This window comes from Chenopodium album, chromosome 2 (assembly GCF_948465745.1).
Source record: "Chenopodium album chromosome 2, dcCheAlbu1.1, whole genome shotgun sequence".
In the NCBI taxonomy this organism is placed as follows: Eukaryota; Viridiplantae; Streptophyta; class Magnoliopsida; order Caryophyllales; family Amaranthaceae; genus Chenopodium; species Chenopodium album.
Genome location: NC_137835.1, coordinates 68399914 through 68426920, shown reverse-complemented (window position 1 = coordinate 68426920; position 27007 = coordinate 68399914). Strand labels below are relative to the sequence as shown.

The window sequence follows — 27007 nt, the reverse complement described above, 5'->3', positions numbered from 1 at the left end:
TTATTGGTAAGCATTAGTGAATTTTCAAGTGGAGTCTGGATGCGCATATGGGAGTCAAGGATTACATCACCTAGATTAGAGATCATGTTATTTTTTATTTAATTTTGAGTACTCATGGCAATGATTTGGTTATTTTTGAAGTAATAATAAAGAAAGAGTTGGTTTATGTTGCAAGTTATTATTAAGCTGACTGAGTTTTTAAAGTAGTCTTACATTATCACGTGGCGTTAATACGCCTAACTCTATCCCTAAGGTATAATAATTATAATTATTATACTAGTATGTATTTCTGCTGAGGGATATTTGAGTTGTTACAAATAGCATGAACAAATTAAACGGGACAGAATAAAAAAATTGGGCAAATATAGGAAATATAGCATTCGATATGCCCTACGATATGACAATGCATGATTGATTGATTTTTTTTTTTTTTTAAATTTTCTAAAAAAATGGAAAACAAACAAAATTACTACTAATGGGTTTGTGCATCATCCGACAAGTCCCTAATTTACTTAATTTATTATTTCCTTCACCCTCACTTTCAATCCCCCATCCATTTGGGAAGTCAAAAGGGGCACAAATATTGGATGTTCACAATTAACCGGCTCAAAATTAAAACGACTTATGATAGAGGCTATGACATACTTCATTTGAATAAATGCCATTTCTTTCCCAAGACATACCCTAGGTCCCGCTTGAAAGACAGGAAATTCATAGGGATTTACCATCTTTAACTTTCTTGCATGATTATTTCTGTCTTTCTCATTGTCTGAAAATGATTTGTCATCGGTCTGACTTTCAAACCAACGATCTGGTTTAAACTTTATATAATCTTTCCCCCAGATTGTCTCCATTCTCCCCATACCATAAGGAAAGTACGTAACACGATCTCCTTTACTAACCTTAGTGCCGTCTGGTAAAACATCATTATTTATGGCATGCTTTGAGTCCCATGCAACCGGAGGGTACAACCTCATTGCCTCACATATGCAAGCATGCAAATATCTTAATTCTTTCTTCAATATCTCATACCTTAGTGGACCCGAACTTAAGTCTATCCCACTTGTCAATTCAGCCCTAATACTTTCCCGAGCACCAAGGTCCACCGATGATAAAAGCCAAAAAAGCCATGTCATTGCAGCCGCAGTTGTATCACGACCGGCCATAATAAAGCTGATCACCATATCCCTAGCCAAATTGCCGTCGTAACCAGCAAATAGAAAGCGGGAAAGGAGATCATGATTTTCAGATTCTTTTGAGTTAGCAAGTGACTCTTTCTTAGTGCAAATGATGTCACTAACATGATTATGAAGTATGTTAAGGGATTTCTTGAGTTGCTGCTCGGAGCCAAGGTTAAGAATTCGCTTAATCTTCCATATGACATTGATTGGGCTAGCATTTCGCTTTGCCGAGATCTCGGCCGCGCTTTCAAAGGCGGTAACAATTGGCGGGGTAGGATTTGAGAGGTCTAGACATTTTGGATCAATCCCCAAGGAGACTTTACATATAGAATCATATGTAAATCTTTTTAGTATTTCCTGTAAGTAAATGAATGAAGGTTAAAAATTAGCATTGATAGAAAATATAATTTGCATTTGATGAGATTTTACTTCAACTTATGTTTAAATAAAGGATAAAAAAATTAGAAATCTGTGAAGATAATGCTAAAAGTATTGAAAATATCAATGTATATGTAAATAATTTTTGGTTTGTGACGAATATGGAAAATGTTGATTTAGCAAAAAAGAGATGAAAGGAAGGAGATAGAGTATGTAACAAATCGAATTGACTAGATATCTAGACTATGACACATCTCAAATACCTCAAATCTGATTTTTAATAGTAAAAACCTTAAAACTTTATTTGAATTGTTTAACAAGTACCTTAAATAATATATGAGGGAAAGAAAATGACCTAAATTGATTCACTACTTATTTCCATCCCAAAATAGGTTTTTAACTTTTTTTTCTACAGTACTTTTTTATTGAGGAAATGTTCATAAGTACTTTATTTCCAGCCTTATTAATGTTGTTTTGTTTATCAATTTTACTTTCTTTTTAGACATTGTTGTTAAACATATCTAAGTTTCATTTATCACTGGTTAATCAGTGAATAGTGTGACTCAATAGATAGCTAAGTAAAAGCTTTATAAATCATTTGATCAAAGTTCCTTCCCCGAACACGATTCACACATGAAATAATAATCATATAAATATTACTTGCAATATGCCAAAGATATATAATATCAAAGGCCTTACAGTTACAACTCTCAATTTTTGTGATATACTTCCAACAAACGCCTAAAATAAATGATAATTAGAAGGTCTACATATTTCATTTATCGTGAAAAGCATATTTTTTTAATGGAATTTTTGAGAAATAAATTTGATTATAAGGTCATGAGGAGAAAAAGTCCCAAGTGTGCTTGACATTGATCGCACTAACTCAACATTTAATATCTTTATATCCTAAAAATATCTACCACCTTAATATATAAATAATCTACATGATGATGTATGCTTTTTCTTTATTAGTATAGAAGTATTCTGTGCACTTAATTTTCATTTATCTAAACTTATTTATCTAATTTAAACTTATTTGAACGACATGAATTATTAATTATTTTCAATTATTATGGTTGTATACTTAGTCGTCCCTTCTTCTATTTCCTATTTTCGTGTCTAAGGTTAGTTTCTTAACATTAGTGTTTCCTAGGCCGAAAATAAATAAATTTCTTTGGAAATTTGGCTATTTTCAACCCTTATTCGATCCTTTATTTTATTCATGTTTTATTAATAATTTTTATAATACTACATTCTTCAGGTGTAGTGTCACTGTGTTGGATCTTGTTTGAGTTCAGTTGTTGGGTATTGTACAAGTTGTTTTACGGGTAAAGATTTATCGAAGATTGAAAAAGAACTTATCTTTTTATTACAAATATTTGAAATGAGAAAGCATTTTCTTCACAATTACAACAAAATCAATAGACCTCCTCACAAAAAAGATTACAAACAATAACGATATAAAAGATGTTATGATTATATGAAGAATGTAGAATTTGCAACAACAATCATAGCTTTGCTGAAAGAATTTTTTTTCTATTTATTTATTTATAACGTGTTTGTTGGATCTATTTGTGGATTTTGCGTCACATGTTATTTTTGAATAATTTTTTTTTTTAAAAAATAACATTTATTTGAAATTACCTTGTCTTAACCGAATTTATTACGAAATAAATCTCATGACCTTATTATTAGACCTTTTTAAGTTGTCAATTGAACGTAGATAACCATAATTAACCTCTAACAGAACTTATCAGATCTGAACACAACCTTAATACCCATGACTTAAAAGTTCAACAACAAAATTTTTAAGTTTACAATGCTATTTTTTTATTAAATAAAATAAAAAAATATATGATATATACAATTTAACTCTTAATATATATATATATATATATATATATATATATATATATATATATGTATATATATATATATATATATATATATATATATATATATATATATATATATATATATATATAACACACAATTTAACTCTTAATATATAAATATATAGTTTATTAATACACACATTTACTATTACTATGTAGTATAAAATAATAATCATTCATAATAAAATGGTTCTCCGCACTCCTTCCCTTTTTTACGTGAACTCCTAGGCATGTATGTCCAATGCAATATTTTAACCAATAACTTCTTTAATTACCAATTACGGAGTAGTAAATATTATAACAATTGAGTATTAATAAACTATTTAGTATGACGATTCCATCAAATAGCGACAATATTATACCTTTTCTTAGCTACAAAACATTAACATTAGTCAATAGTCAAAGTAAATTAAATAAGTAGTACTAAATTAAATGTCAAAATAATTCAATTAAAAAATACGTGCATTATACAACATTTGACCGCTTCGTAAAATATACCATATTTTGATATTTGACCATAAAATTCATCACCCCTACTCTCTGAATCCCTTAATAAAGAAATAGTCTAACTAATACTTTGTACTTCCTCAGTCCCTAAATATAGTTCTCATTTGACTTATTTAGATCAAACTCTGAAAACTTTGACCATATATTTCCGTTAATTTATAAAAGATTATATGCTCATGTAGGATATTATTGGATTCGTCACATTGTGTATTTTTTTAACATTAAGTTTTTATAATTTATAGGTGTATAAATTGAATATAAAGAATATAAATATATATATATATATATATATATATATATATATATATATATATATATATATATATATATATATATATATATATATATATATATATATATATATATATAGACGTTTTAAGACACATATTGGAGACCGTGAAAAGTCTGTCAAATGGTCCCTATATTTAGGAAAGGAGGAAGTATACTTTACTACTCTCTTTGTAATTTAATGTTAGTCTCATTTACGTACATCAATGCAAATCTTTAATCGCTAATATCTTTAATCTCAAACTAGAAAAAATTATAATAATTAGATATTGTTTGTTCTTATATATAGAGAGAAATTTGATAGATTTTTTCTAATTTTTAATAGTCTAAAAATTCTAAATGAGACTAACATAAAAAAAAAATAAAAAAAAAGAAAAAACAGAGGGAGTATTATTAAATATTAATGCTTAACGCTCATCTTATCAATCAATTACATTATACTAAAGGCGAATCTGATATGACACTTGTCAGGTTAAGATTAAAAAAATTCCTGCCACTTTTACTTTCCTTTTTTTAACAAATATTATATTTATGAACATTATTTTATAATATCCTATAATATTTAACTTTCAATTTGACAATTATATATAAAGTATATTCTATATGCATTCAATGAAAATATTTTGACATATAATATTTTATAATAGGTATTTTATGGAAAAGAAAATCAAGTATTTGTTTCAATTTAAAATATTGATTTTTATTTTTAATTAATTATTGTTAAATTAACATTATAATTTATAAATATGTTAAATAAAAACCGTGCATTGCACGGGACTTAAACTAGTTCATCCAAATGTCTGTATCATTTTGTTCAATAAATAGTATAGAAGTAGTCAATGGAGGAGAAAAAGACTTTAAAATGGTCAAAATAGTCATTATATGGGCCCCACAACCGGAAAGTTAATCGCATCAAGGTAAAAGGTGGTGAAATGCAATTTTATGTCTAATACTTTTTAAATAAAGTTAAAGGATAATAAATAAAAAAAATATAATTATATGGAAACTATACCAGTGTACTAATTTTTATTAGTTATTTTTATTTTTTTAATTTCAAAATTAATCAAAAAAAATTTATTAAATTCGAAATAGTTTTTGAATTTTTTTAATAACTTTTCTAATTAATTTACAAAATTCACTTTTTATAATACTGAAATGAGAAAATGATTCATATATTGATTATGAAATATATATATATTGAAAATGTAAAAAAACATTTATAATTAATTTTGAAATTAAAAATAAATAAAAAAAACAACCAATATAAAATTAGTATAACAGTACCTGCCATTTTAAGGATGACTATCATATAGAACTGTCAATCGGGTCGGGTTCGGGTTGGGTTGCTCCGAATCACGGGTCATTTTGGGTCACGGGTCGAGAAATACTCAACCCAAACCCAAAGTTTCGGGTTTGAGTCAACCTAACCGGTTTAAATATTTTTTTAGCTTAATTTTAATTTTTTTTTTCAAGATTACTTTGCTATTTTATTTCCAATTTTTTTAATCAAACATATCACCATATTATTTTTAGCAATTACATACTATATAATTTAAATTGTCACCATTTCAAGAAAGCTCATCAATTACTAACTAATAAAAAATGATAATAAACTTACAATAAAACTTGTAATTATATTCCAAAATTTAAGGAAGAGAACAACATAATTATATGTATGTAAAGTATAATATTTCTTGAAATAATATTAGTAAACCTATCGATCAGTGTATGACGGTGATATGAGCTATACGGTTATATGAGATATAGGTAAATGAGAAAGAGATAAAATAAATGTTTGATAGTAGATAAACAATCAAACTTAATTAATAAACTAATATTAATTTTCAAATAAATGTAGGTATTATAAAAATTCCATAAAATCGGGTTGTCATGTCGGGTTCGGGTTCAGTTAGACCCACAAATTTACGGGTTAAACGGGTTTGGGTTGTATTAGATTACAGTCAAATAACTTTGTTCAAGACCTAGAAAAACGAGTTAGGTTTGGTTTGAGTTTGCGAGTCGAGTCGAAAATTGATAGGTATACCTACAATAGAATTTCTAAATAAAAAGGGGTGATTTGAGGGGTGGTACAATGCAAATAATCATATTTAAATAAAATGAATGAATTATGATAACATGACATATGTTACATAAGTAATCAACATGGATAATTAACAAATAATTAAACATAATAAGTTACCTGCAAATCAATGATTCTATTTTCATGAGCAGCAAGTTGAAGCAATGGAATAAGTCGAGCGTCAACTTCTTCTTCCAAAATTCTTACAACAAATTCTCGTAATGATTTCGTTGTAAATTCGTGGCTCGCTAACTTCCTTTGATTTGCCCATAATTCGCCATCAACATTAAATATACCATTACCTAAAAGATCTCCTAAAACTTCTGTAAACGACTGACCCTTTGGAAAGTTAGAGAAGTTTGTTTTAAGAATGTATTCAACGTTTTTCGGGTTAGCTGTTACGATCACCTTATGTTCTCCGAGGCGGCTCACAACAATTGTTTGTGTCGATGACTCGGAGAGGAGGTCGGTGTACCAATTTAAGAGCCTCTTTCTGTTTTTGTAAAAGGAAATAAGACAGCCAATAATAGGGTAAGAAGGAGGACCATGTGCTATGGTAGTATTAGAATGTTTTGTTGAGAATGATGGTAGTTTGGATTTGAGGAATAGAAAGTATATGAAAGAGAAAATGAAGAGAAAAAAAGAGAAGAAAATAAAGAGATCAAAAGGGTTGATAGACATTTTATTTTCAATGTGTATAAGGGACTAAAGGATATGAAGAGATAGATATCAAAGAGAAATGAATGGTTATTTATAGAGTAAAGCTAAATTATTAGATTGGTCAAAAGGTATGCTCTTGACTTTGTATGTTATAAAATGTTGTATTATTATATTTAATATAATCAGATATTATTCTACATAATTATTAATTAAATTTGAATTAAAGATATTTATATAACATAATATCCTATTATACCAAAGATAACAAGATACTATAATTAATAACATTGATATCAAGAGATATATTGATATTTAATTTAATACCTACTACTTATTTAAAAGTAAGAAATGTATGTTATTTTCCTTATGAACAATAAGAAACATTTTTTCCCCTGGGTATGAAATCATCTTTCCCCTCTTATTTTACTCCCTATTGCTTATCACCTTTGGTATCTCGTTTCTTTTCTTGCTTTCCTGATTTCCATGACTATCACTCATTCATTTGTTTCCATGTTATATGGGACACTGACTCTCATGTATCTAATGTCATTTTCCCAATTTTCTTCCTTTTTTCAAATTTTCTTTGCATCTTTTAATGACTACTCCCTCTTTCCTCAATTGTTTGCCCCAAAGTCTAAATCTACTTTATTAAGGCTTTGGGAAAAATATGGTGCACATGGATTGACACAGATATCAATGAGGGGAGAGATAGAGAGAGTGCATGCAAGTGGGAAAACATGCCAAAAGTAGTATGGGGTAATCTTTTGGGGACACCTTAAAAAGGAAAGTGGAGCAAACAATTAGGGACAGAGGGAGTATTATTAAAGATTGATAGTAAAGGACAATTAGCCCTTGGTTATGAATTAAATTATCTTTCAGCCCCCTAATATATTTTGCTCCTACAGCTTGCCACCTATGTTATGTCCTTTCTTCTTCTTGCTTTCCTGATTTCCCTCACCACCACTCATTCATTTGCTCTTATTCTCTCATCTATCCTTTGTCAGTTTCCCAATTTTCTTCCTCTATTCAGTTTTTCTCCAAATATTTTAAATACTTTTAAAAATGACAGTAATAACAAATACTTTAATCTTTCTGCCCTTAATTTTACTCCTTAATCATGCTTGTCACCTTTGTTATCTCGTTTTTTCTTCTTACCTTCCCGATTTTCCACACTATCACGCATTAATTTGCTATCATGTTTCTTGGCTCTCTTTTATTTATTCTTTGTTAGTTTCTCATTTCCTTTCTTTTTTCAGGTTTTTCCTCACGTTTTGTTTTTGCTATTAAAAATAGAAAGTAATATACACTAATACCTTTGGGTTTGAATTAAATTATCATCTGATTCCTAATTTTTCTCTCTACTTCTTGCCATATGTGCTATCTCATTCCTCTTCTGGCTTTCTTGATTTCCCTCACCACCACTCATTCATTTTCTTCCATTCTCTCATCTATCCTCTGTTGGTTTCTCAATTTTCTTACTCTTTTTAGTCTTTTCTTTACATCTTTGGCTATTAAAAGTCGACACTAAAAAACACCATTTCCCTCGAATATGAAATTATTTTTTGCTCCTAATTTTGCACCTTGCTGCTTGCCATTGACACAATCTTCATTCTTTTTTTTTGTTTTGTGTAGAGAGGCAAGAAGTGCTTGATGGGATTATACCTTGTTTTTATGCGAGATTAGCCTCTCTCTACGTTTTGACTTGGTTTGCAAGTTTTGTACACTATTAACGCTTTAAAGGGTCGCCACCGTAATTTTTAAAGGATTCACGAAAACTTTAGTAAATGATTCCAAATAATGACTCCCGTAAGAATTCGGAATTGTCGAATTATTTTGGATTGAGTTTAGTGCATATTGTGAAGTGAAGTATTGTAAGGAGAGTGTTCCCATCGTAGGGGATCTTTTCCTTAGATGCCCATTGGCCCTTTAGAAGTCTAGGACTTTATACTTGTTAGGGTATATTAGGATTTGAATTCCTGATTGTTTGGGGGACCTTGAATTAGAATTGATCTTGTCATCACGCTTTTTTTTATAAGAAACAAGTAGGGAGTCGCCAATGAGTTTTAGGAAAACTCATAAACCTCATTCATGTCTTTCTCCCATGTGGAGTTCATGGGATAATTAGCACAAATCGAAAGTTTACCCATGCCCAAATTGGTCTACATAAATTAAACCATAAATTAGTTCGGGAGCGAGGGTACTAAAATAACGTTTCTTTTAGGGAGGAATCGCTATTCTAGCCCTAGTGCGGCCTCTACTAGCTCTTCCTTTTTTACAATTTCATCAACAAACAATATATGTAACGTGATACCTAAAACTAAGTTAGTTGATTTTATTTATACGCATTAATCATCTAGGAATTACATTACAAAAGTCGTTATTCTTGTTTAATCAATATTCGTGAAAGAACAATAAATAAAAAATATTCGCCTTGTCAAAAGTGATAAAACAACAATTAATTATTCAAATTCTAGTCTTGATTAACAAAAGAGTACTATGTGAATTAATTAATCAAAAATTTGTTTAAAGTGATCAAACAACACTAATTAATCAATTAAAGTTATTTAAACAATAAAAGAAAAGAGATTTATCTAAGTGCTAAGGAAACTAACCGTTCTTCTTTTATGCTAAATCTCTGTCTTATGCGTTTATGAACTTTCTTTCTTCTTCGTACCTTCAAGAGCTTCAATGGATGGATTAGGGTTGGAGAGTAGTTGAGAAGAAAGAAGGAAAAGTAGTATGATCGTAAGAAGGTTTGAGAGAGATTAGGGTTTTCAAAAATTATGGTTTAATATTGTGATTTTTCTGTGTGTTTAGAGCTGAACGAAGACCCCCTATTTATAGGCGTAGGGATCTAGGTTTAGGGTTTTAGAGCCGCGTCGTTAGGTGGCGCGCGCAAATCTTTGTGTCGCGCTAGGTGTCCTGCGTATCTCAATGAGTCGCGCGCGCCAGGCGCGTGCAACTGATTGAGTTGCGCTGGTTTGCGATCTACCTTATACGAAAACGCATTTTAAAAACTTCCATAACTTTTTATTTCGGAGTCGGATTAAGGCGTGTGGGATATCATTGGAAATATTTGCATGTGTACTTTCCAATTATGTTCGAGTTAGGTTAAAATATGTTTTGGATCAAAAGTTATGGCCGTTGGAGTGCAAGGGTGTCGGTTTTAGGGCCCTGATTAGTGTTTTGATCATTACCTCTTCGTTTTGGCTTGGAATTGGGCTTATAAAATACCGTTGGAAAGCTCTTTGAAAGGGATATCCATTGGTATAGGCTTTTTATGGGAATTTGATGTTTGGTTCATCTTTTTGGCTCGGTTTTTCAACAATGTAGGTTCTATTGGATCCAATCATTGCATTTGACGCATTTAGGTCCGTTATTAATCAAGTTTAAACATGTATGAATATGTTTTAGGCCTAATTAGTAATGGGACAAGACTCTAAGATACATTTGTGTCAAATATGGGTTTTAACTTACTTCATAATTCTTTTCATAGTCCATAAACACTTCAACTTTGATTTAGCATGAAGAACGGATTTTTGTAACATCATCGCACTTCCTTTCGGGACGAGAGGCCAAAAGTAGGTGTCTACAGCTAGCCCTCACTTTGATTGAGTCTAGAATAGACGATGATCAAAGTAGTCAAGGAAATAAATCCGAGACTCATTCTGTGAAGTTCCCTAATAAGAATAGAGAATCTTTCAGAAATGTTAAGGATGTCGAAACGATCCTTGGTTCGCTAAGTGTTCGAAACAAGTAGCTATTAAGGCTAGGAAAAGTTATTTCTAGTCTCAATGCGCTAAAGAATCTAGATTGATCCTTTGCATTTGTAGAACAATTTTACAAGTAAAGATGTTCTTGGTGATGTCAAGTCATGAGAAGAGATTGGTTTAAAAAAGGAGTAAAGGGGATGATTTCCTCTCAATCATGTCATCGTTGATCTAAAGTCCCTCAATATGTCATTGAAACTTTAGCCTGACTTTAACAAAGTAAAAATATGAAAAAGGCGTTTTCGGCATTAGAGCTTAAATGTTTCGGCATTCGAGCCTAAATGTTTTGGCATTCAAGCCGGTAGTCCACAAGATAGAAATACATGTCTCGGGACTGGAGGCACATATCCAAATCCAATGACAGAGAAGAAAGTCAGCAACTCTCTCATCAGTTTTGTCCACAAGATGAGTACACGTGTCTCGGGACTGGGGGCACGTGACTACATAGGTGCGACATCGTCTCGTCGCTCTTTATACAGGGGGTTGATGGACACTCTGACTGTCCGATAAGCCAGTAAGCTCACTAACTACCGTATTTGCTTCCAAACAAGAAGTGACTGTTCCTGATGGTTCGGCGCGCCTGTCAACTCGTGAGCTAACGCCTAAAGTAATCCTCTACCTTTTAGTTCCAAGAGGTAGATCTCGCAAAGCTTGGGCTGAAGTAAAATTTTACGCAACACCTACGCCATACAATTTTACGCCGTATGATACGCCTTGCATTTTTACGCTGCATGATGACGCCTTCCTTTTTTATTTGGACGTGAAAAAGAAGAAAAGCCGGACATTTATAAAGTCAGTATAGTAAAATGACAAACTTGTCAATGGGAGCTTTTACGTAAAGCACCACTACAGAACGTCTTAAGACACTTTTACAAAAAAACGTTCAAAATGTATGCTTAGGAAGGCACAAAGCACGGTGCGCATGCAAGATGATGCAAAAAACTATCAAAGAAGAAAAGAAACTACTGGATGCAAAGCAATTTTAAAAGATATTGATAATTCGCGCGTTATTACGTTTAACAACGTACAAAACTGTTGGGAAAAATTCAAAAAGAATCAAAATAAGAGTACTGGTCTTTTAAGTGACCAGTGTCCGCGGGCAACATAGTAAGTCGCGCTGGCTAGGCGCGCGCAAGAAACTAAGTTGCGCTGGGATGCCACACGCAACTTAATGAGTTGCGCACAACATTTGAATTAGTAAAAAGATTTGGAGAAGCGCGATCAGCAGCTCACTATCTTCTTCTCTTCTTTCTCTAATTTTGATTTATTTTCATTTTGGTTGTCGTTTTAAAGCTAAGAAAAGTAAATCTTGCTCCTTTTATTTTACCAGACTTTGATCTTGGTCAATAAAATGAAGAAATCAAATGAAGAATCCTAACTTGAAGTTAGGGTTTCTGATTCGACATGTTTTCATGAATTTGTTTGTTTGTCGTTATTTTAAGAAATATATTGCAACAAATTTCATGCGAAGTTGTAAAGTATTGATCTTGTATGAGCATGTCAAGCATATATGTGTTTTTTTTTATTCCAATTTTGACTTTGTGCTTGAACTTTATTTCTCTTTTTTGCTCACATAGACTATACTTGTTAATTTTAATGTAAATTGAAGTGTTTAGAACAACAATTATGCATTAAATTGTAAATGAAATTTTGAACTTTTATAATAGCATGAATTTGTTCTTGCGACTCATGTTTTTTTTTTTATGTGTAAGTTGCAAAATTGGTTTTATCAATGATAAAAAATAACTGATGGTTATTATTATTCACTAATAAAACTGTGATTTCAAGATTTCCACAAAACAAGTTAGTTTTAGGAAATTCTTGAAAAGATCATCGAACTGGAATAGTTTAGCTATACTTCTGCTTTTGAGCCCCCATTTTATGTTTTCGAATATTGTAACCCCCAATGTTGGGTGACTTCAATGAATTGTTTGTTTTTTAATAATTAGACCCTTTCATGTTGCTTGTAATTGGTCTAGAAATCCCGTGCTTTGTCTTATTCTAATAACAACTAGGATCTTGAAAACGATTAAACTAGTGTGTTTAAATCGTTTTTTGACCATTTTTAGTTTTAACAAAGAAATTTGCTAAGTCTAGTAATATTGTTCATTCATTAGAACAAGTAAGGGGAAAAATGAAATGTTGTTCAACTTTTTCGTCTATTCTTGCTACTTTTGAATTCTTTCTTTTGAGTTCAAATTTTTTCACTGTTTTGAAGCTCGAGAAAGTTGATGTTATCCTCCGTGCGAAATTCCAATGTGTGCAACAATGGAGAATAATAAAGACTCCTTAATTTCAAATTTAGGAGTCTTTTGTTTACATTCTAACTCATGAAATTGTTTGTCTTATGATACAATTTTCATGATGAATGATTGTGTACTAAACTTTCGTATTAGCAAGTATCATGATTTTGTTGCTCTATACTAGTCATACTCTCTAATCTCTTTAGTAAATTGAAGTATTGTAATAACAATTATGCACTAAGATTAGTTCTTAAAGTTGAACTTGAAAATGGCTCAAATATGTAACTTGTTTCATGGCCAAGTTCAGTTGCAAACTTAGTTTCCAAAGGAACAAAATGATTGTTTCATGGCTCGAATATGTAACAAGTGATGCATTTGAAAATCGTAAGGCTCGAGATCTACGTAAACCATTTGTAGCTTAGGCGATTCCCGAAAGTAGCTCGAATGGCATGAATATCTCATTTATTTTTTTTCTTGTGGATATTGGAGCCCCCATGTGTCGGGTTATGCGCATTCTTGCTATTTTCACAAGTCTTGGAGCCCCCAATTTGGAGTAGTTCTAATGACTTGCTATTGTTTAGGCCATTCATATGATACTGAGATGGACCTATGAATATGTCCTATTTTTGTTTTGAGATATTTAGGACAATGACATGGCTTTCACATTTTAGTTAAAGTCATGTTCAAGAAAGCAAGTTAGTTCTTTGCTTGTTTATAAACCAAAACAATTGTGTTTAAGGTTTAGTAATCTTACCTAATGTCTAAACAGTTGTAAAGATCATTGTGGTGATTTTATTCTCAAAGTTGATTTAGAACATCAAATATTTTCTTTGTTCTTACCAATCTTTGATTTTCGTCTAGTAGGTGGTTTGTTTACCATCCCTTAGCCAATATTCGCAGGGGAGCTAAGCGAGAATAAGTTCGAGTCAAGAAGAAGTCAAATCTTAATTCTTTCCTTTTAGAAATATTTATGTATATACATGTATTATCCAAACGGTTATTGAGAATCTGAAAATTTATTTATTTGAGAAAATGAGGCAAAAATTCAGAAAGAAAATTTTGAATACTATTTTTTTGCTAGAAAGATATTATTTCGAGCTAGGACTCAAAATTTGAAAAGGGGTCCAATAATTATATTATCTTCAAAACTGGACCCAAAATGGAAAGAAAAGTCTAGCTCGTAATTGAGTGTGACTTTTTTGTCCAAGATTGATGAAGATAAGTTGTAATTTTCAACTTATTTTAACAAAGATAAGAAAATGTGAGCAAACAATAGTAAATCTGATTTTGTTTATGTTTTTCTGTTTATCATTATTGTCATATTTTGCTAATAGAAAGTGAATTTCTTTCAATTAAATAAGCACCGTAGTTTGAAAAAGAATGTTTATCAAACCTAGGTTTGTTGAAATGTTAGAATAATTTATAAAATCATTCGAATCACTTTCCAAAATATGGTCTTATTTTAAAATGAAAGTTAAGGTAAGACCTATATTTTTAATTTGAAGCCCCCAAGTGTAGACTTAGGTGGCTTTTGGAATTCATGTATACATATGCTAGGGGATGTTTCTCATGTTTATTTAAGGCCCCAAGATTTGTATTTTCAATTTGCGGAATATTGCATTTGATCAAGTAACATAATTAATTATCTCGGTCAAATAATAGGAAGTGGTATTCTTCCCTTTGTCATTTAAAGTTATTAAAATGGTGTAATAAGCTTTGCATGAAATTGATTTTGCAACATAAATTGCGTGTTCAAATTTGTAAATAGAGAGAAGTGGGGATGTCCTGGCTTTTTTAAGCCCCCAATTTGAGGCAAAGAGCTAAAAAATTATACTATTTTCGAGTATTTTAGTTGCCAAATGGGAGGGATCATCCCGACTTACCCACTTAAAAAGAAATGAACAAAAAAAGACAGATTTGTATAAAAAGGAAGGAGAATCCAACTTTCCCATCAAAGAATAAAGAAAGAAAATTAGACATGTTTTTGAAAAGCAAGGATTATTGACTTAATATTTGAATCATCGTGATGACTTGGCAGTGAGTTACACGTGTGATAGCGATAACGATCAGTTTTTCATGTAGCGATCATGTTCAATCAATGTTCCTCGCTTAGAGAATATGGATATATCCCACGCAGGCGGACATATTAGTTACTCATGATAAGTGAGAAGACTAATGCTCAAGGGTTGTAAAAGACATCTAAAGTTGACGTCAAGGCTGTTGATATATCAAATAAATTTATCATGTTAACTCTTTTTCTTTCTAGTCAATATATATAGAACCTGAATTACCTTGGTAATAAATATCCCTATTATTAAAAGAAAATAAGATGATTGTTTTTTTTTGTTTAAAGTCATTTTCATCTCATTTTTGTTCTGCAAAAGATATGGAAAACATCGAATTTAGTTTGATTCGATTGCTTTACTAACATGATGTAATCAAGCCAAGTGCTATCAAATTATCCAAATCATTTGAATTTTTTTTAATATGATCTTGTAATCATAACTCTACACTTATGCATTTTATATATGGGCATGGCTACTCAATAGTAGGTCCATATGTGCAAAGGCCTAAGATTGGCCATATTTTCATGGAATGATGATTTTGGTATATGGTTATGGTCTACCTAAAGGAGGGCCTTTCCAAGGTTGTAATATGGCTAGGATTGGGGTTATGAACAATGGAAAGGATTTAAGGATACTCCCAAAATCCCTTACTTTTGGTGTTTCTCAAATTTAAACCTTTCTGCTTTGTGTGGCAACTTCCTACATTAGGTGCCATTTCCTTGTCATCTCTCTTTAGTTTTTTTTTTCTCTCTCTCTCTTTTTTTAACAAGTGTTGTTTTGGGTTTAGAACGATTTTTTTTCTTTTGCATTTGATCTTTCCTTATGGATTTAGACTAAATTTGTTTCCCCCTTTTATGTTTTGTTCCCCCCAATTTCCTATTTATATCTTTGTACCATTCCCATCCCAAGGTATGGAATAATGTAGGTAAAATAACTAAGGCTTAATTGACGAGGCTCAAAAGGGATGCCAAAAACATGGATTTTCATTAAGGTTAAGAACATGGGATTATATTTGTGGAGTTTCAAGTTGCATCCTGTGTTAGTGAAATCATCATATCCTTTCTTTGTGGGCCTAAGATGGACCTCTTTTCATTCAATACATCTTGTAAGCCAAAGCTCATCAAGATTCATAAACTGCTGAGTATGTATGCCTTTTGATATTGCCTGTTTGTATGTATACGTTTTATCTAATTCAAGTCAATAACAATAAAGTGATTTAAAAGAGAACAAGATAGACGTACTTGATAATATATTTTTTATGCATTAATTAATGAGGGTACAAAATAAGTAGATTCGTCAGCATGAATCTCTTAGTCTTTCATGAAAAAAAAAACAAAGGAAAGAAACAAAACAAGACCTAGGGTGCTACATCTTGAATTGTTGACAACTTCTTGAGATTGTGTCTTTGAGCTTTGTCCGTTTCCGATGTAGGTGAATTCCTCTCTAAAAATCAAGTTCATCTATATGATTCATGGTTTCATTTATTGTAGAAACTTAAAGGTTTTCATGATGACGAACTTAAACTAAAGCAAACTCAACTAATAAAGGTTTTTAAGTGTTTGATTAGTTTAGGTGAAATTTATCTTGGTGATGGAAGAAGTAACTTGAGCTAAGAATACATAAAGAAGCCTTTAAAGAGAAAGTTAAACCAAGAAGAAAAAGAGTTCTCTAACAAGAACTAAGTTCTCTAACAGGAACTTGAAGACAACATGCTGGGGTGTCAGCCTGGACTGCGAGTGAAGACAGTAAGTTCCTTCAGGAACTTAGTCTGCATGAAGCCTAAGTTACCTACCTATGCAGAATATGGCGTAGCAATATTATTTAGATAAGATTTTATCTTCTAGATTTATTGTTAAATATGTTAAGTAGGTTAAACACGAAATTTATTAGAATCATGACAAGTTGCTTGGTAAATAAAGATAAAATTGGAAAAGATAAAAAGATAGATTTTATGAAAAGATTTTATTTAAAATTTGTTTCTTAAAGTTGGTTTTTAAAAAAGATTTTATTATATTTAATATTTCTCTTTCTATCTTATTTTTCCGGAAAAGATTTTCTCCAAAGAAGATTTACTCAAACCGTGTTTTTAAGATAAGGCAAGTTAACTTATTTATCTTTTAGAAAACCTACTTGCTATACAAGTTGTACTTGTATAAATAGTAGAGATCAAATTGTTTTAGTTTTTTTTGAGTTTATGTGTGGAGAAATCACAGAGCCTTAATTGAGTGAGTTTACCAAGCTTCTAACCTTGTCATATTAGTTTCGAATTTTGTGCATAGCTTGCCTATCATATACTAGGTTTCATTACTTGTATTGGTTGGGTTATTTGGGTGTTTGTGTGTTTAATATTTACATACATTTTGTTGTAAGCTTCTAGTGTGAAGCTGAGAGTTTTTGTACTTTGGGAGTATGAGTGAATCTAAGTGTGGTACTTAGATTGGGTAGGATAGGGTCCTACTATGTAGCAAGTTCGTTTTGGAACTTGAGAGTAAATCTGGTTATAGTAGGTTGTAACTTGGTGTTTTCCCTATTATAGTGAAGTTGTTTGTGGTTGAAATCCCTAAGATAGGGTCGAGGTTTTACTTCCAGTTGGACTCTGGAAGGTTTCCTCGTAAAATCTGTGTGTCTTTGCAAGTTCCTATATGCATTGTTTTATTATTCCGCAAAAGTAGTCACTAGGAACTCACATACAATTCACCCCCTCTTGTATTGTTCGTCTCAACTAACAATTGGTATTAGAGCACGGTTCTCACGTGTAAGCAGATAACTTTGATGAGTAAGTTCCTAAAGAGATGAATTACAAGGAGAAACTTGAAGAAGGGTATTCCACCCAACGTCTGCCCATGTTAAAAGGTAAGTTTTACACCTACTGGAAGAACAGGATGGAGATCTTTATCAAGGCTGAAAATTACCAGGTTTGGCTTGTTATTGACTCTGGTGATTTTGAAATAACTGCAACCAATGAAAAGAACGTGGTAGCTCCTAAAATTATTTCTGATTATGAAAAGGAAGACTATTAGACACTTAAGTTCAATGCTTTAGCTATAAAGTATTTACATAGTGGACTTGGACCTCATGAACATAATCGTATCATGGGATGCAAGTCTGCTAAACATATTTGGGATCTACTAGAGGTAACTCATGAAGGTACTAATGAGGTAAAACATTCTAAAATTGATTTATTAATGTCTAGATATGAAAGGTTTGAAATGCAATCTAAGGAATCTATAGAGGAAATGTTTACTAGGTTTAATGATATTATTGACGAGTTGAATTCCCTTGTCAGACACATTCCTATTGACGAATAGGCAAGAAAGATCTTAAGAAGCCTACCATAAGATGAACGCTGGAGATCCAAGGTTACTGCCATGTAGGAAGCTAAGGACTTTACCAAGTTCAACATGGAACAACTAGCTAGATCATTGATGACTCATGAACTTCATCTGAGTTCCAATACTAAAAGTTCCAAGAACAAGAGTCTTGCTCTAAAGGCTCAGGATTATGAGGACTCAGAAGTTGATGGGGAAGAGATGAAAATGCTAGTAAGAAGATTTAAAAAGATGATGAACAATAGGAATTTTGATAGGAACCAGAAGAACACAAATTCCAGAGACACGACTTGTTTCAAGTGTGGGCTAAAGATCACTTCATTAAGGACTGTCCATTCAAGGAAGGTGACAAAGGAAAGACAAAAGGAAAGGAGCAATCCAAGGAGTCAAGAGTCTATAAGCCTTACTTCACAAAGGACAATGTGTAGAAAGCTATGCTATCTGCTTGGGGAGATATAGATTCAGAAGAAGAAGAGGACCAACCATCAGAAGAAACTGCCCATCTATGCTTGATGGCGAAAACAGATGAAAATGCAAAACTTAAGGAATTGGAATCTGAGGTATGGCTTTGTCAAAAAGACCTAAGACACTTCTCTAAAGAAAACTTAATATATGTTGTATTGGAAATTGAAGAAGATTTGAAGGAATTACATAGAGCCAAACAGCAAAGCGATGAAGCTTTGGTAACTTATAAAGAAAACAGTGAGTGGGTTGATAACATGAAATTTGATATTTAATATAGGTTCTTTAGTCTGTTTGATGATGATAAAATTTTGAAAGAGACTATAGATATGTTGAAACAGGACAATATAATGTTAAATGTGGAACTATCCTTGATGAAACTCTGTCTTGATGCTCCTAACTCTGAAGTTTTCTCCACTTGCTCAATATCCGAATTTTGAAAAACTAAAATCTGATTTGAAGATCTAAGAATGGATTAGGCATGACTTGAGGGGGAACTCGACAGGGCTAGGAAAGGTAAACAACCTATAGAGTATATAGTTTCAGATTGGATCACCAAAGCTCAAATCAAGAGAACAGAAGGTTTGGGTTTCAAAAAGAAGTTCCAAAAGGAAAAGAAGTATGTTGATTTGCCTAGTAGTTTTGTTTGTTATTTCTGTGGCAATACAGGACATAATTAAACAGGTTAAGTGTCCTAATAAAGAAAAGAGTACACAGAAAAATGTAAAACATGTAGAATAGATTTGGATCAAGAAGAATGAACCTACTCCTGTTACACAGAAACCCAAGGAAACCTGGGTTCCTGACACTAAGGTTTGATTTCTCTTGCAGGTTCTAGTGAGGGGGAACAACACTTGGTACCTCTACAGTGGTTGTTCTAAGCACATGACTGGAGACAAATCTAGATTTCTCTCATTGGATGCCTACTATGGTGGAACTGTGACCTTTGGTGATAACATGAAAGGAGATATAGTTGCCATTGGCAAAGTAGGAAGGTCAAGTTCCCATGCTATTGATAATGTATATTTGGTCGAGGGTCTCAAACACAACTTGTTAAAAAACATAACTTGTTAAGTATTTCACAATTTTGTGACAAAGTAAAGGTAACTCTATAAGCTTTACTTCTAGTAAATGCAGAATCATTCACAATGACACTGGGAACATAATTTAAGAAGGAACTCGTAAAGGAAACACATATGTTGTTGATCTTAACAAGGTTCCTAAATGCAGTTTAACATGTCTTAGTGTTATTGAGAATGATCCTCTACTATGGCAAAAAATATTTGGCCATACAAGATTTACTTTACTTGATAAACTTAAATCTAAGGAACTAGTGGAAGGACTTCCTTCCATTAAGTTCCTGTATGACAAAGTGTGTGATGCTTGTGTTAGAGGAAAACAGACTTGAATTTCTTTTAAGTCCAAGAAAATGGTAAGTACCAAAAGACCTTTGGAACTTATTCATATGGATCTGTGTGGTCCTATGAGAATCCAAAGTAGAAGTGGTAAGAGATATGTAATGGTTATTGTTGATGATTTTTCAAGGTTTACTTGGGTTTTCTTTCTTGTTAGCAAATATGAAACATTTGATGAATTTGTAGCTTTTGTAAAGAAAGAACAGAGAAGAACAGGTAATCCATTGATTCACCTCAGATCAGATCATGGAACAGAATTTGAAAACTCGAGATTTGATGAATTCTGCACTAAGCATGGAATGGATCACAACTTCTCAGCACCAAGAACTCCATAATAGAATGGAGTTGTGGAACGTAAGAACAAAAGACATGAAGTCATGGCCAGAACAATGTTGATCTCAAGTGGACTGCCTAGGAACTTCTTGGCAGAAGCAGTGAATACAGCTTGCTTTATTCTTAACAAAGTATCTATTACAGCCATCACCAACAAAACTCCTTACGAACTAACCAAAGGGAGAAATCCTAATATCTCTTACTTTAGATCTTTTGGATGTAAATGCTTTGTTCATAATAATGGTAAAAGGAAACTGGGAAAGTTTGATGAACGTAGTGATGAGGAAGTATTCTTAAGATACGCCTCAAATAGTAAAGCATATAGAGTATATAATAAAAGGACAATGTGTGTTGAGGAATCTGTACATATTATATTTGATGAAACTGAACAGTTGTCTGATGTACAGGATTGTGATGTGATTTTGAAATTGGACTTGTGTGCAAGCAGGATCCAGATGAGGAATCATCATCATTGCAGAAGCAGCAAGTGGAAAATGTGGGAGAAACGAATCCAAAAGCAAATGTAGAACCTGAAGTGGAGAATGCACCAGGAATTCCACCTCAAGAACAGAATCAATATCATAATGAAAATCAAAATGAGGAACCTCCGTTGAAGTACCAACTGAGATTCAAGACAGAGTTCCTACAGAAGAACCAGTCAACAACAATCAGGAAAGATTGTATCCAGTCAAGGACTTTACTCCAAAGCAATGGAAACATCTGAAATCACATCCCGTAGATGCAATCATGAGTGATATTATAAAAGGAACTCATACTAGATCTCAGCTTAGGAACTTTTGTGCATTCTATGCATTCCTTTCTTCTATGGAACCTAAGAGCTATGTCGAAGCTTTAACTGACGCATACTGGATTAATGTTATGCAAGCTGAATTAAATGAGTTTGAAAGAAATGAAGTTTGGCATGTGGAACCTAGACCCAAGGGTAAGAAGACTATTGGTCTAAAATGGGTGTTTAGGAATAAGCTGGAGGAGCATGGTATTATTGTCAGGAACAAGGCAAGACTTGTTTTTCAAGGTTTCAATCAACAAGAAGGAATAGACTATGAAGATACATTTGCACCAGTAGCCAGGTTAGAGGCTATTCGTTTACTCATTACTTTTGCTGCTTATATGGGATTCACGTTGTTCCAGATAGACATTAAATGTGCATTTCTAAATGGATTTCTAAATGAATAAGTCTATGTGGAACAACCTCCTGGATTTGAAAATCCAAAGTTCCCAGACCATGTCTATAAGCTTGACAAAGCTCTTTATGGGTTGAAGCAAGCTCCTAGAGCATGGTATGAAAGGTTATCAAAGTTCCTTTTGAAAAATGGTTTTAAACGTGGTAAAATTGATAAAACTTTGTTTTTAAAGTCAAATGGAACTGATATCTTAGTTGTACAAATTTATGTTGATGATATTTTATTTGGTGCAACTAATGAATCTCTATGCAAGTATTTTGCTGACCTTATGAGTGGAGAATTTGAAATGAGTATGATGGGAGAATTAAATTTCTTCCTCATATTGCAAATCAAGCAAACTGAAGAAGGAATCATAATACATTAACAAAAATATATCAAGGAACTGATCAAGAAATACAAGCTAGATAATGCTAAGTCCAATAACACTCTAATGGGTATAGCAACTAGATTGGATGAAGATCCAACTAGAACTTGTGTTGATCAATCTATATATCGAGGTATGATAGGTTCTCTACTTTATCTAATAGCTAGTAGACCTGACATATCTTTTACTGTAGGTTTGTGTGCCCGGTTACAAGCAAACCCAAAGGAGTCTCACTTGAAAGCAGTAAAGAGAATCTTTAGATACCTAAAAGGAACTGATGACTTGAGTATCTTATATCCTAGAAGTGACTCCTTTGATTTAAATGGCTTTACTGCCGCTGAATATGCAAGTGATTTGGTTAATAGAAAAAGCACTTCAGTTATGGTACAATTTTTAGGAACTTGTTTAGTTTCTTGGGGTTCCAAGAAGCAAAACACAGTTGCATTGTCTACAGCTGAAGCTAAGTACGTGGCAGCAGCAGCATGTTGTTCAGAAGTACTTTGGATAAAGCAACAGGTTAGAGATTTTGGTATTATTCTTGAATGTGTGCTTATTTACTGTGATTAGGGGTGTGCAGAAATGGACCTGGATCGGAAAACCGAACGGGACCGGACCGGAATTGGACCGGACTGGCCCTGACCGGTTGATTCCGGTCCGGTCTTCGGTCCTCACAAATTAGGGATTCCGGGTTTCCGGTCCGGTCCGGGTAAAACCGGAATGTGTATTTTTGTAATTTTTTGGGTGAAAATTTTAAATTTTATGTTTAAATTTCTAAAAAATATAGGTACAAAACTTGTAATATATAAATTCTAGGTGTAAAATAGGAAAACACGCAAACAAAAACAAGACGTTAAAAATATATGTATATATTAAGATACTAAAATGAAAAAATAATGTAACCGGTCCAAAACCGGACCGGACCGGAATAAACAGGTCTGGACCGGAACCCAGACCGGTTGATTACGGTCCGGTCCCGGTCCCCAAAAAAACTCAATTCCGGGTTTCGGTCTATTCCGGTCCCGGTCCGGTCCGGTTTTGGACCGGTGCACAGCCCTAACTGTGATAATACTAGTGCTATATGTATTTCTAAGGATCTAGTTTAACACTCAAAGGTAAAACACATCCACATTAGGCATCACTTTCTAAAAGATAATGTGGTGCAAGGGAATATTAAGTTAGAATTTTGTCATACTGAAAATCAAATTGCAGATTTTCTAAACAAGCCCTTGAGGAAAGAAAGATTTGAGAAATTGAGATTGGAACTTGGGATGATCAAGCTGAATTGATTGCTTCTGAAGTTCCAAGATATGGCAAAGTCAAAAATAATGTAAATAGAGCAAAAAGAGCATTTAGCACAATCTTAGTGTGCTAAACATAGTTGAAGTGTCACCATTGTTAATTACTGAAGGTAAGTTCATTAAAACACCTAACTTGATAAGTTAGTAATTATGTACATTGCACATGTGTAGAAAGCGTGTTTTATTTTCGGAAAGTTGTTTTTGGAAATTAAATGAATTTGGAAAGAAAAAGAATTTGGCAAATTCATCCTACAAAATTAAATTTGGAAAATTAATAGAATTTGTTCAATTAATGACTGAATAGTGAAGCCTCTTAAATTCCTTCACACCGCTTCATTAATTATAAAAGGAATCTTTCACCCACCACTTTCACCTCACTGTCAAATCATATTAACCCCTTTTCAATAAAAACCCATCTAAGCTTAAAACCATCTTTCGAAAACCATGGTCATCATTGTTGAAATCGTCTCATCAGAAAACTCTCAAAGCTCAGAAAACACAATTCAAGAGGAAACCTCTCCCTTAGCCATGGTTAACTACAAATCCTCTTCCACTTTAATCAAAGCCACTGAAAATCCTAAAACCTCATCGTCCAAACCTAAAGAATTAGAGAGTAAGAACGACAAAGATGAGTCATCGGTTTCAAGTGATCTTCAAAGACTGAAAGAATGGAAAGAGAAGAAATTAAAAGGGAAGTCACTTGAAGAACAGATGGAAGAAGTTGACAATTTTGCTCTAGGGAAACAACCAGAGGAAAATAAAGAGGATGATGAAGAAGGAGAAAAGATGAATGAGGGTGAGGGAGAGAAAGAAGAAAACAACAACTCATAAAAGGAGGAATCAGAAAAGGATGACGAAGAAGAGGAAGTTGCTCATCAAGCCGAACTTGAATCACAAGTAGGAAGGTATGTTGTTGGTCACTGTATTGATCTTGATTGGTGTAGAAAAGCTAGGTTCCTAGAGTTTCTTGATTTGGTTAAGTTCCAAGGCTGGGAATACTTGTTAACAAAAGTTTCTGATAATTACTTGTATCCAATTGCTATGACTAAATTTTGTCAAAATTTTCCAACAAAATTGGGGGTAATTTCGAGTGAAGTTGGTGGTGTAAAAATTGAATTAAATGTTGAAACCCTAGGTAAAATTCTAAAAACTCCAACTAAGGGTTATGAAACTTACATTAAAGGTAAAGCTAGTGTTAAAGTTGGAAATTACCTGAGTGGTGACATTGTTGAAGCCCTTGGTGGTCAAAGGGGGAAGAAAATAATGAGACAATTATTTAAGCCCATTGAACAAATTGTTCAATTTAGTTAAGAAAACCATCTTGCCAAGAACTGCAAAGAAGGGGGAAGCTTGTTTGATGGATATGGCTGTAATTTCCTATTTGTCTAAGAAGATTAAGATAAATTTTCCTGCACACTAATGTATCAGCACTTAGCACATTGTGTTCCGAGTAGAACAAAGGTGGGCTATGGAGCTATTTTGTCCACTTTGTTTGAAAGTGTTGGTGTAGTTATGAAGGTTAAGTATGGTGCTCTAGATGAAAATCCAGAGAATGTGATAAATGAAGAAACTCTGGCTGGAATGAGTTTGGAGGTGGTGAAAGGAAAAATTCAAAGAATAGAGAAGGGGGAGAAAAATAAAGAAAAGGTAACAAGAAAAACAAAAGAGAAAGAGGTGCCTGAGCAGGCAGTAAGGATGAGCAAATGGATATATGCAGGTTCTGTTCCTCAGACAAGCATGAAACAGCCTCTAGAGCTGGATGTTGAGGAAGGTATCCTTGATGGGCAAGTTGCAGAACTGGTGGATAGGATGGAAAGGGTTGAGAAACAGATGAAGGAATCTGTTGGAAAACTTTAAGTGTTAAAAGTGGAAAAGCTTGTGCAGGAGCAGGGAAAAGAACTAAAAGAGCATAAGAAGCTTTTGCAAGAACAGGGAAAGGCTCTGAAGGAACAGAAGGAGGAGCTCCAACAGAAACTGAAGAGCCTTGAAGACAAACTAGAAGCTTCTGCACAACAAACAAAGGAGGACTACAAGAAGATTTTGGAGTTCCTTGAAACCTAGATTATCCTATTTTCAACCTAGCCCTTTCTAGCCTATCTCTAACCTAAACAATTCTATGTTTTTCTATCTTAGTCATGAACAATCTCACTTTATGTTTTAGTTTTTGGAACAATTACTTTTGGTTATAATATTTTTAAAATTGTTCAGCAGGATGTTAAATCTTTTTGTTTTTTAAAATGAATAGTTGGAACTTTGCCTATACTTGTGTGTATGTGCATGTTTTGAACACATATGCAGGGAAGTGGAACTTGTTTAAGGGAAGTTAGCAGCGCTGCCTTCAGTTTCCCACACTCGATGAATTGCTTGTGGGGTTGTGGCTAGATTCTTGATTAAACTTAAAAAAACATGACTTTTTGATAATGCCAAAAGCGGGACTAGAAGAAGCAAACTTGGTAGCTGAAGTTGTTCTGGGTTCCAGTTGAGAAAGTATCAGAAATTTTTTCTGATATGATGCCAAGTAGCTTAGTTTAATCTCTTAGTTTAATTTATGATCTGTTTTGTTTATTTATGCTTTTCTTGTTTTGGTATTTTGAATTTCGGTTGTGTGTTTACTTTTTGTCTATAAAACAAAAATACAAAATACGTCATTCTATTTGTTTTAACTTTCCTCAAGATTTTGCTTAAGTTTGTCATCATAAAAAAGGGGGATATTGTTGAAGCTTAAAGGTTTTGATGATGATGAACTTAAAATAAAGCAAAGTCAACTAATAAAGGTTTTTAAGTGTTTGATTAGTTTAGGTGAAATTGATCCTGGTGATGGAAGAAGTAACTTGAGCTAAGAAGACATAAAGATGCCTTTAAAGAGAAAGTTAAACCAAGAAGAAGAAGAGTTCTCTAACAAGAACTAAGTTCCCTAACAGGAACGTTCCCTAACAGGAACTTGACGACAGCATGCTGAGGTGTCAGCCTGGACTGCGAGTGAAGACAGTAAGTTCCTTTGGGAACTTAGTCTGCATGAAGCCCAAGTAACCTACCTATGCATAATATGGCGCAACAATATTATTTAGTTAAGATTTTATCTTCTAGATTTATTGTTAAATATGTTAAGTAGGTTATGCACGAAATTTATTAGAAGCGTGACAAGTTGCTTGGTAAATAAAGATAAAATTGGAAAAGATAAAAAGATAGATTTTATGAAAAGATTTTATTTAAAATTTGTTTCTTAAAATCAATTTTTTAAAAAGATTTTATTCTATTTATATTTTTCTTTCTATCTTATTTTCCGGAAACGATTTTCTCCAAATAAGATTTACTCAAACCGTGTTTTTAAGATAAGGCAAGTTAACTTATTTATCTTTTAGAAAAACTACTTGTTATACAAGTTGTACTTGTATAAATAGTAGAGATCAAATTGTTTTAGGTTTGTGTGAGTTTATGCGTGGAGAAATCACAGAGCCTTAATTGAGTAAGTTTACCAAGATTCTAACCTTGTCATATTAGTTTCGAATTTCGTGCATAGCTTGCCTATC

The 27007-nt window shown here is 32.7% G+C and overlaps 1 protein-coding gene across 1 annotated transcript; it reads right to left on the bottom strand.

Annotated features, from left to right (window-relative positions):
• Positions 1–442: 442 nt before the first annotated feature.
• On the bottom strand, positions 443–7038 carry LOC145586728 (cytochrome P450 94B3-like). The gene is made up of 2 exons (XM_081643637.1): positions 6453–7038; positions 443–1538 (listed from the first exon to the last, which is right to left on the bottom strand). Exons 1-2 carry the CDS (start codon positions 7011–7013, stop codon positions 513–515), a joined length of 1587 nt encoding a protein of 528 aa, XP_081499763.1. The 5' UTR covers positions 7014–7038; the 3' UTR covers positions 443–512.
• Between the last annotated feature and the right edge of the window lie 19969 nt (positions 7039–27007).

Bases quoted from the DNA above. Each gene is read 5' to 3' on its own strand.
- LOC145586728 (XM_081643637.1), bottom strand. From the start codon at position 7,013: ATGTCTATCAACCCTTTTGATCTCTTTATTTTCTTCTCTTTTTTTCTC. The intron at 1,539-6,452 runs GTAACTTATTAT...ATTTACTTACAG, and splicing joins ATAGAATCATTGATTTGCAG to GAAATACTAAAAAGATTTAC.